The sequence below is a fragment of the Suillus subaureus genome (genome assembly GCF_016647635.1).
Source record: "Suillus subaureus strain MN1 chromosome Unknown BJ212scaffold_47, whole genome shotgun sequence".
NCBI classification, from domain to species: domain Eukaryota; kingdom Fungi; phylum Basidiomycota; class Agaricomycetes; order Boletales; family Suillaceae; genus Suillus; species Suillus subaureus.
Window position 1 is genome coordinate 176,717 of NW_024538603.1, and position 11,648 is coordinate 188,364.

The 11,648-nt window shown below is 43.3% G+C and overlaps 2 protein-coding genes across 2 annotated transcripts; both read right to left on the bottom strand.

Annotated features, from left to right (window-relative positions):
- Positions 1-3,665: 3,665 nt before the first annotated feature.
- BJ212DRAFT_1303718 (uncharacterized protein) lies at positions 3,666-5,832 on the bottom strand (the record flags this gene model as incomplete). Its single annotated transcript, XM_041333466.1, has 10 exons — positions 3,666-3,740; positions 3,794-3,911; positions 3,984-4,217; positions 4,331-4,397; positions 4,454-4,469; positions 4,588-4,652; positions 4,701-4,736; positions 4,908-5,055; positions 5,319-5,370; positions 5,579-5,832. The coding sequence occupies 10 exons, from the start codon at positions 5,830-5,832 to the stop codon at positions 3,666-3,668; spliced, it is 1,065 nt and encodes a 354-aa protein (XP_041187713.1).
- Positions 5,833-8,895: 3,063 nt separating this feature from the next.
- On the bottom strand, positions 8,896-9,519 carry BJ212DRAFT_1485962 (uncharacterized protein; the record flags this gene model as incomplete). Its single annotated transcript, XM_041341053.1, has 2 exons — positions 8,896-9,444; positions 9,499-9,519. The coding sequence occupies 2 exons, from the start codon at positions 9,517-9,519 to the stop codon at positions 8,896-8,898; spliced, it is 570 nt and encodes a 189-aa protein (XP_041187714.1).
- Between the last annotated feature and the right edge of the window lie 2,129 nt (positions 9,520-11,648).

Here is an 11,648-nt window from a genome sequence, read left to right on the forward strand (position 1 = left end):
CACACCCTTCCTGATTCTACAGTACCTGCTGTGGAAGATCAACTCCATCTACTTCAGAAATCAAGAGAAGAAGTGCTTTCTTGCCACGACCTTGCTATGCAGTGAATGGCAGAACAAACGCACAGGCAGAAGTACCACCCATAGAAAATAGGAGATAAGGTTGGGTTATCAGGAAAGAACCTAATCATGCAGTTACCATCACAGAAGCTTATGCCAAAGTGATATGGCCCTTTCCCTATCATCGCCATGCTATCACCCATCATGTTCACACTCCAACTATCACTGCAATGGAGAGTTTACCCCACATTCCATGCTTCCGAGCTATCATCCTATCATGAGACAGAAATCCATGGCACGAACTTCCATGATCCTCCCCCAGATGTCATTGATAATGAAGAAGAATATGAGATTGATGTGATCTTATCACACAAAGGAACAAGTAAATGGAGACACTATCTAGTGTCCTGGAAAGGATACTCCTCCACCAGTAATGAATGGATTCCGGAAGAGAACCTCGATAATGCCGCTGATGTCCTTTCCACATATAAAAAGACCCATCGATTGTAATCTTAGAACAATGTCTCTTGAATACTTACACCTCTGCATCCAACACATCAAAGAACTCCCTGCTGCTATGAACACTGTATCCAAAAACATCACTCACCCATTATCCCCTACTGACTACCAGACTGCCACCATCACCAACCTCGCCACTGCTGAAAACACACCTTCCCCAGTCACTTCCCCACCATTGACCGACTCTACCTTAACCAGTGACTCTACCCTCACTGATTACTTCACAATCATTGATAAAATTGAGACCAGTGCCTTATTCAAATCTGCCATCACGTCCCAACAATACGCTATTGAGATAGATCATCTCCTAGGAGAAAGAGGGGCAATCTCTAGCGGACTTATTATCTGAATCATCAGAGACACTAGCCTTATTGAATGCACCGCTAACCTTCTTGATGATGACTGCCACAAGACCATCTTCTACCATCTTCATATACACATTTGTAATACTGCAATCCATCTGTTGCCTGATGATACTAAGGAGGCTATCAGAGAGGCTATTCACATTGTCACTGAATGGATCGCTACAAACCCAGTTGTGTGACCCCCATCCCCACACATTGCCATTCCAATCCCACTGCCAGTTCTTCTGACAGCTACCACTGAGCATTCGGATGATGGTATCCCTCCTATTGCTGTACTTGACATACCAGCTTCTCCTTCTCCTGCCCCCATCGCACCCACTACATGTCAGTACCCCACCAGGTGCAGATCTGCCTGTATCGCCAAATGAATAGTGTCAGCCTCTCCACACAGAAATTGTAAATGACAATCCAGATCCCCTTCCCCACCAGCACAATTGTCCACTGTCACCACTGTAAAAACCGCAACAATCAACAACGTCATGTGTCATAATTGTCGCACTGCTGGACATCACCATAAGAACTGTCCAGCGTACCATTGCCAGGTTTGCAAAGAATATGCACCTGGGCATCTGTTGGTCTTTTGTGAAGACTTGAAGGGCAAAGCAGTCATTCCACTGGTTTGGACTGACACTGGTTTCTATGAAGCCCTTGCTCATTGGGAGATTGAGCAGGATGCTATTTATCACGCTGCCGAGATAGCTGATAAATTGTTTACTATTACAGAGGAACAAAACAACTTGCTGGACTCTAACTATGACACTGACCCAATCTATTGGGCTAATCAGGATAACTAAAGTCGGTGACTTTATTCCTAACCAAGGGGTAATGTTACAACCACATATGCCCCTATTCATTTTCCCTTTTCTTACTTTGTATTACATCACAATCGCCACTGCTGTTGCTAGATGACCTATTCTTGCTATCACTTATGCATCCCTTATCTCTGACTCATCCATTCACATGCCTACCCTAAAGCACAGTAGTTCACTATAAATAGTCCTCCTGTATGCTTTAGTTCTTTACTTCAATCTTACTAGGTTTTTCCTGGAATATCCTTCACTTGAGACCTCCAATTTCTTGTCACCTGAATTGTACTTTAAGTTAGAAGCACTCCTTCTGACTTAGCTTACATCGAACACTTGACTTATCGTCTTGTGTAAAATCTCAACAGAAGTCCTAAAACTCTTATTGAGTTGTCTGTTGAGTGAACTATCCTAGTTCATAACACAGACACTGTTGTTTGAAGTCCTCTTTTGCTTTGCTGGAGCCATGATGGCTGGCAGCACCTGATCTCACCATTATAAGCAAGTAATGATGTCTATGTCATGCTGTGCAAAGCTCCATCATGGAGTGCGAAGGTTCCATTGAAAAAAATCTGAAGTTGGCTCAGAAGTTGGCCAAATCAACTTATCCTGAACAGATCCTCATGGTATGATGACCATGTGAAGGGTGGTGTGATGTGGGGACATATGGTCTAGGTTGCAAATCCATATCTTGCAAAAAAAGTGAAGGGTTCATTGATAAGTAGCATTGGATTCCTCCAATTGGGCCCCAGTAGCTTAGAGTGGCTTGAGAAGGCACTGTGCAGTTGAATACAGCCTAGATATCCATTGATCTCTTCAGGCTAGGAAGCTAAGGAGGGGACAAAACTAGCTATTCTCATGTTCATGTCCCATTATATAAAATGCTTGGCATCCCCCCAATTGAGCCCAGGGGGCTGAGAAGCGGCACTCTGCAGTCAGAGACAGCCTGATAATTGTTGCGACTACAAGAAGGCACAGTGGTGGTACTAGCAGCTATAAAGTGAGAGGCTGCACTGATCTCAGTCAATATCCCTTCCCACTGCTGCAATGTTGGTAAAACTCAAGAGTTAGGGACAGCCAAGCTGTCCTTACTCTTGGCAACAAAGTAGAAGAGGTTATTGCCAAAATTGTAGAAGTTGATTCAGATGTGATAGTGTTGTCATTGGGGAACAGGCTCAAGAATTAGGGACAGTCACATCCTGTCAATGAACAAAAAATGACTACTGCATATAGCAAGAACCTTCATTATGACAGCATTATGTAAGCATGTGCCGACCTGAGTCATGCCACTAAATTGATTTAAACAATGAAATTTACACTTGGCACTAACCAATGTTGGGTGTTGGGGAAGCATACTCTGAGTCCTGCTAAAATACACATCAGATTGAGTAGTTCAAATGAAAACCCATTGCATTGTTCTGTACTGTAAGTATAAGTATTTCATATCATCATCACACCAATGGAGCAGACATAACAGGTCAGAGTACTGGTAGGACAGTATTGTATACTGGTTTACATGCTGTACAACATCCATGGAGTTACAACAAGGGCAATAAGAAATATGGAAATGAAAATATAATGGGAATGAAAAACATGCTGTATCTCACTCATCCTGGGACTCCATCAAGATCTCCTGAGCCTCTTGTTAGACCTGTTGGATTGGGTCCCTGGCTCCGCAATACCAGATGCTTGGCGCTTTAATGTGACATGCCATTCACAGTACTGGTCATACCTGTTGTGAAGTGAGGCCATGTAAACACAATTCATCATCAAGTCTCAATCAAAGACACAAGCCAGGGGTGTCCATTTGCGGATGGCACTATCAGACTGATCACCAAAGGATTTATGTAACTGTAGGGTGGTCATACCTGAGATCGTCTGCTGGTTTGCAGTACTTCTCAATGTAACTGACAAGGTTTTCTCAGATTAACATCATGTCCCACTTGAGCACTGAGTCAAGATGCCCAGTGTCCATTGTAGGATATGGACAAATTTGCTGTAGGGTTCAGCATCAGTCCAAACACTGTTATTAATAGGAGTACAACATACAGAGCATGCATAATACTGATTATCACTTTGCTTCACATTGAAAGAGAATTGTCCCTCAGGGTGATGGAGCCAGGTCTTGATAGTGATCTTCAGTGGATTGACCCACCAATGCAGGATGCTAGACATAATTGACCCAAAAGCTGGTTGATCTAAATCACTGCACCACTCCCTAAATGTAAGCAAATCTCACCCCTCCATTGACAACTCCATATCCAACAAATCCTTGGGTTGTTTGTAAGGGGCCGACTTGTGGACATCAATGATGGTGACCATGAGGAGGTCCTTGCACCTCTCCATGAAATGGTGAAATTTCGACATCAATTCCTCCCCCTCCTCTGAGGAGGCAATGTCTATGCACCACAACAGCACAACTCCAGCAGGACCTTGCAACTCGAGAAGAGTGTCAGGTACCCCTAACCACCTACTACATACATTGAGAAAAGCTGCCATTCGCACAGGTAAATAAAGGCCCCATTGCTTATTGATGGGTAGTGAATCAATGGTAAGTTCCATCAACTTGTGCATTGACATGAGAACACTGTCATGAATGTGGCAAGGTCATTGGACAGCAATGGATCATTGAAGATTGGGGGCATATGATGGTCTAAGGGAAGGTTCTCATTATTAGTATCAATTTCATTAACTGTGAGTGTAGCCCACCTTCAAACAAGCTTATCTTGTGATGCGACAGCATGCATAACATAATCACAATCAGCTTTGGAAATATTGGAGAATCTCTGTAATAGAAGAAAGAGTTGAGATGACAATTGAATGCTTCATCATTAGATTCATACAATGCATATATCTACACCATCCTGCAAGTCTTCCTTGAGGGCAGTAATGATGTGCTTGCATAAATCTATTACAAGGCTTAGCAAACAATCACACTGATAGGCAGAGATCTGACCATCTGGATTGGCAAATTCCAGATCAACAGGTGGTGCTGAGGGAACACAAAGTATTGAAAAACTTGAGACCAAATTTGCCAGTGATGTGGATCTAGTGGTAGGTTGCCATGTGCATTACATGCCTTTGTCAGGAAGTTTTTTTTCCCATTATACTAGTGCATCAATGATGGCTATTGAGAGGCCATCATACTCATTCCAAGACTCACAGTAACCTACTCTGCTGCCAAAGACAATGACACAGTGTGACAGGGTGCAAAGCCTAGCACAGGGTGGGGGAAATCTGAGGGAGTAAGTTGATTGTAACCACAGGGTGGTATTGGGGTAGAAGCATTTTGATTCAACCTCAAGAGTAGGCTGTGGAAAAAGTTCTACACAAACATTTTAGGTCCTGTTACTCCTCAGTAGGGGTGTACATCAAATGAACCACAATGAATGTAGAGTACAGATAGATCCCATGATGAGTGTAGAGAGTACATAGTATAGACTACATTGAGGTATAGCTTTATGCAGCTTCAGTGCTGGTGTGCGAACTTGTAATTTCATTTCTGTAATGACTTCACTCTATGAAAAGGGCATATGTCCTCTTGAGTGGTTGAGGCATAAGGCCCCTGGCTCACTCTGGCTGTCTGGCAAATACTCTGCCAGACATTACCCTGTTGCTGACAACATCTGGTGAGAGGTGAATATGGTTGTGAATGATTGGCTCAGTGGGTACATGTATGAGTGACAATGCAGTTCATGCCTGACATATCTCTTGAATTTCATTGAAATGAAGAATACCAGGCAGAGTGTTGCACAAGTCATCAGGATCTTCAGTCTTGCACTAATCTTTATGAGCATGAACTTGCAGACAATGAAGTATATATGTACAAGGTACCTTGCCCACTCTTGTAAATCTTGAGTGCACATCGGGTAGTGTGGAGCACCCCTCTGTGAGGTGTCTACCCAGCAGAACATGCTCTCTCCTTGGTGCTCAGAGCAGTGCAGCTTACTCTTCAGATTCTCAAACTCCTTCATGTATGGCAGTTTGGGTACTGGGAACTGCATGTGTACAGAAAGAACAGAACCTGGGCCAGTGTAGCTATCATCCATATACTGGGACAGCATTTCCAGGGAGCAAGTGAGAGACATCAAGTCAGATATTAGATATGCCGATACTTTTATTTGCTCAACATTTATACCTGGTAAGATGGCAATGATGCACAACCCTGATGCCAGACTAAGATGAAGGCACTCCACAATACATGGCTATGAGGTTAGATCATAACACCCAATAGAGATGAGGGCAGACAATATAAACATGTTACATTGGTTGCCATATGGCATCAGGCATTTGAATCAGGAAGGTGGTGCTTCCTCTATTGAACAAAGGATCATAGTTTCATTTGATTCACTCTGGGTCACCAACTTGCACCTGGACCTTCCCTCACTAGGAATAAATTAAGTTCAAATCCTTCTAGTGGGTGAGGGTGAATGTGGTCACTCATTTACCTTGCTGAAATATGGGGGTTTTGCATCCACAGTTAATTATCTTGGGCTTAGGCAATCATTCATCTAACTGAATCTACAGCATCTGCTACAGTCACATGAAAAAATAGGAGCTCATCAATGGCAAGAAATCCCCTTTAGTTAGAAGCATGATGGAAGGATCATTGGGGTACTCACCTTGGAGGACAAAAGGATGGTAACCTCTTGTAGAGAACTAGACATGCTCCTGTTATAATTTATATGAAGGGGATATTGCCCAAAAACTTCTGTAGATGGGGGATATGAAGGATCCAGGAACACTGAGCATTCCTGGTGTTCAACATAAACTTGAAGGGACAGTACTGAGGAAGGGAACCATTTGTAATTGAAGTCATTTTTGACTGCTTCAGACATGTAGGGTTCATCTTCATACCACAGGAAGTTGGAATGAGCTTATAGTGAGGTCCACAATTTTACACCTTTGTGATGGCTATGGAGTGGTTGAGTTCATATTTGACACAGTGATTTGAAGATAATCAGGGGCCCTGCATGGAAAGCCTAGCCTCTCACACAGGGTTGGGAGACTAAGGGTGGTTGAAAATGGTGTGCAGGTTTGAGACAGCTATTTGAAGACAATCAAAGACCCTGCATGGAAAGCCTAGCCTTTCACATGTGGTTGAGAGACTGAGTTGAATGTGAATGATACAATGCATGACGAGCACCCCTCAAAGATTCAGCATGCTTGAAGCTTGAAGCTCCAGGACTGAAGGTGATCCTGGCAAGTGGTGTGGTAAGAGGTGTAAAAGTTGATGCTGGTAGATACATCAGATGCAAGGTGGTGCGCACATGTAAGATGTCTGAGGGACCCAGAAACACCTGGCATTCCAGGGGGTTTCAGCAAAAGGGAAGTGTGCTGAAGATAATGCCTTTGACTTATAGTAAATGATCTAGGAGCAGTGTTCATAATCAAAGCTATCCTTAGACTGCTTCAGATGGGTATGGTCCTGTCCATACGATAGAAAGTCAGAAGGGACAAGTGCATGCAAGATCTGCAATATAATAGTACTAACACCTCTGTGACAGTCGTGGAGCACAGATTGAGTTCATGCTGAGTTAAAGACAATAAAGGACCCCATGCAAAAAGCCAGGCCTCTCACACAAGGTCAGGATACTGAGTTTACTGCATATGTAATTATATAGGTGGCACAAGAAGCCAAAGAGCAAGCTGAGAGAGAAGGTACTTAGGAATCCGGGAACATTATTATTCCAAGAATCCAAGTCAGTCATGGAGGAGTGTTCAAGAGAGAAGCTACTTAGGAATCCAGGAACATTGTTGTTCCAAGAATCCAACAGAGTTATAGATAAGATCATCATGGAAAGCTAGTCTAAAACCCAGGAACATCATCATTCCAAGATTCAAATGATAGTATGGGTATGGGAATTGGAGTTGTGGAAGAAAGTTAAGTGACAATAACTATACCATAACCAGATGATGGTCAATTTGTGGGTTCAACTTCAAGCGCTGAGCTGTGGAAAAATCTGGCACAGCTTTCTATGTGTTTGGTGATGGGAATCTTTGTGTTTGTCAGGGATTACATAAACTGAAACTTGGACTAAAAGCGACTTCAATGAAACTCTTTGTTGTCAAGAAGGAGGACGGCTCAGCTGTCCTCAACTCTTCAGCTTCCCCAATGTTGTGGGAATGGGAATTCAGATGTCAGTCCCTGTATATCATTAGCGCAACCACTATTTTGTAGCTACTACCACTGTCTGCACCCTCAGTGGTGATGGCTAGGCTGTCTCCAGCTGAGGGACCCATCTCAGCTGGTTCCAAACCAGTGCTCGATTGGAGGAACATCAGATGTCCCATCCAATGGGCACAATCATTGAGAGGAAGGACAGCTCAGCTGTCCTTAACTCTCCAGCTTTCCCAATGTTACAGCAGCTGAAATTTGAATATTAGTCCCTGCATATCATTAGTGCAATCACTATTTTGTAGCTGCTACTACTGTCTATGCCCTCAGTCGTGACAGCTAGGCTGTCTCCAGCTGAGGGGCCTGTCTCAGCTGGTTCCAAACCAGCACTTGATTGGAGGAACACTAGGTGTCCTGTCCAATAGGCACAAAGATGAATATGACAACAAACATTATAGGAAGATTGCAATTACATGCATTAGTCAAGCCACTGACAAGGACAAATGTATGATGGAGATAACCAGGCAAACAAACCTCATCACCCAAGTGCATCAAGGAGTCCCACATCTCTTTCTCCATGATCTTCCATACCCCTATCTCCATGATCTTCAACCTAGGAAGTTACTATGCCATTCACTGTAATGTTCATACCCATTGAGCCACACCACACTGGACATGTGATCCATAACATGGTCTCATTCAAACATTGAACTTGCAGGTGTCCAATCTTGCAGGGCACTGTGAAGTTGGTGGGGTAGGTCCTTGCAGCTCAAAGATGGATCATACCTAATTTAATCCTCCTCCAGCTCACAGCACTCCTCAATGTGAGCAAGAATTTTATCTTGAATCATTTTCATGCCTCTAGCATGCACTGAGTTGAGATGATTTAAGTGGTCCATATCACTTAGCAATGGACAGATTTGCTGTGGTGTCAGTGTTAGTCCACTTCAAATGTGCAACTGGTAATAGTATTGGCACAATATACTACACTTCCATAATACTCCTCATCATTGCAGAACCCGCCAGCAGGGGTTCATACCCATATCTTAATTGTGATTGTCAATGGTGAGGCCCACTGATATGGGACATTGGACATGACTGGCCCATAGGCTGGAATGTCATCATCATTGCACCATTCCATAAATGTGAGCACATCTCTCTCCTGGGCCCACGCTGCCACTGCCAATGTGTCCTTGGGTTTTTGGTAAGGGTGTAACTTGCAGGCATCAATGATGGTCACTGAGACAAGATCCTTGCATTTTTTCATGTAACCCTGGATTTTTGTCATAATGTCTTTGTTGGTCTGTGTGAAGGTGACTTTGATGACCCAGAATGCCTTCACATCACCATTGGTGTCTTGGAATTCTAAAAACAGGTCTGGAATTCCAACAGTCTTGCCCCAAACCTTGATCTTGGTCGTGGTTTGCACTAGGAACAAGAGACGCCATTGGGCATTGAGGGGTATTGAGCTGGTGACATCCTCAATGCCCATGGACAGTGGTTTCTGGAAACTATTGTGAATGCGAGAAGACAGTTTGGCTAGAAGTACACTGGGTGTATAGAGGAGAGGGAGAGTTGGATACTGATCAGTAGCAATCAATTAAATTCACTGTGTGAAGTTCTCACCTGTTCTCACCCATATTCCTTGTGGAAACATTCAGGGAAGCTAACTAAATTGGTTCATCATGCATTGATTCCTCATTCATAACCATGCCATTGTTGAATGTTTTCCTGATTCAGGGACTAAGTGGGTGTCAGCTGGCAGAAAAGCCCAAGTTGAGCCATAATTCTTTATTGCACCCATTCACCACACAGCTTGTGCTACTTACACTCCATGACTCAAGGCCAACTTGAGGCTGAGATCTCAGTGATAATCACAACTAGGAGGATTAGCCAAGTGCCAAATCAGACAGTACTACTAATTCAACCTTCGTACTTCTCTTTGCACCCAGTGGTTGTGATACATGTGGCAATTAGATAATAAGGTGTTCACTGGCACCTACAACTATCAACTACATAATACAGCCAGATTACATATTACATATATCATCAAAACCACCAAACACCTGAATCCCCTGGCATGTAATATACTCTAAACAACACCTTATGAGGCCTCAACTGGCATAGGAAATGGTTAGTTGGCAATAATAATATCAAATAGCTAGACATGTGCCACTTACATGATGCAGCAGTGATAGCTGAAAAAGTGACTTCTTCCGACTTCATGATGTGGTTGGATCTTATTTATGACTCTGTTGGATTCATGGAATGACAATGTTCCTGGATTCCTAAGTAGCTTCTCTCTCAACTTCTCTTCTTAAATTTTCCTCCTCAAACCTCCTCAGACATGTAACATTGATGTTGACCTGGGGTTCCTTAACCAACTCCTCCATGACTGACTTGGATTCTTGGAATGACAATGTTCCCGGATTCCTGAGCAGCTTCTCTCTCGGCTTGCTCTTTGGCTTCTTGTGCCACCTATATAATTACATATGCAGTAAACTCAGTATCCTGACCTTGTGTGAGAGGCCTGGCTTTTTGCATGGGGTCCTTTATTGTCTTTAACTCAGCATGAACTCAATCTGTGCTCCATGACTGTCACAGAGGTGTTAGTACTATTATATTGCAGATCTTGCATGCACTTGTCCCTTCTGACTTTCTATCGTATGGACAGGACCATACCCATCTGAAGCAGTCTAAGGATAGCTTTGATTATGAACACTGCTCCTAGATCATTTACTATAAGTCAAAGGCATTATCTTCAGCACACTTCCCTTTTGCTGAAACCCCCTGGAATGCCAGGTGTTTCTGGGTCCCTGTCATATCTGCATATCTGGATCTCAGATCTGACCCTTATCTCATCTCAGATCCACATCTTATCTCTGATCCTATCCACATCTTATCTCCCTCCAACATCTTGTCATTCAATCTGTCCACTTGTTTAGTCTGGTCCACAACTCATCTGAATCCACAACCAGTGCTTGTCCCCTTTTGGTAACCCCCTAACTCTGGTATTTCGGTTATCTGTATATCCATCCTGCTCCCTGATCCATTACCTATGTTTCATTTCCATTTCATGATTCATGATCCATTTCTACTTACCAATAGACTACCCATATGCTTTGTACATAGCCTCGGACCCTGCTGATTGATCATTCCGTTAGATACCTATAGTATATAACCTCCTGTAACTCTCTGTAGCACCTCAGTTCGAATATCATCTTAGTTCTACTCATTCCCATCCTCCAAGACTTAGGATTGATTCCTATAGTCTATTTGTATCTGCCTCTGTCTCCAACAGTCTATTACCGTTAGTTTCTAGTCTGGACTCATCCGGATTAGCCCTACAATACCTATCCTGCATCTGGAAGTCATCTGGATCTGTTATGATACTCGTTCAACCTTCCGGATGCATTAGTCTTGCCTTCCTGAAATAAGGGGCAATACTCAGGTAAGGGGCACAGCACATGAGCTGAGGCCGAAGCCCTTTGGATCCAGTTATCCCTTGAGTATGACCTTAACAGTCCCTCAGACATCTTACATGTGCGCACCACCTTGCATCTGATGTATCTACCAGCATCAACTTTTACACCTCTTACCACACCACTTGCTAGGATCACCTTCAGTCCTGGAGCTTCAAGCTTCAAGTATGCTGAATCTTTGAGGGGTGCTCGTCATGCATTGTATCATTCACATTCAACTCAGTCTCTTGACCATGTTTGAGAGGCTAGGCTTTCCGCACAGGGTCTTTGATTGTCTTCAAATAGCCATCTCAAACACAAACTG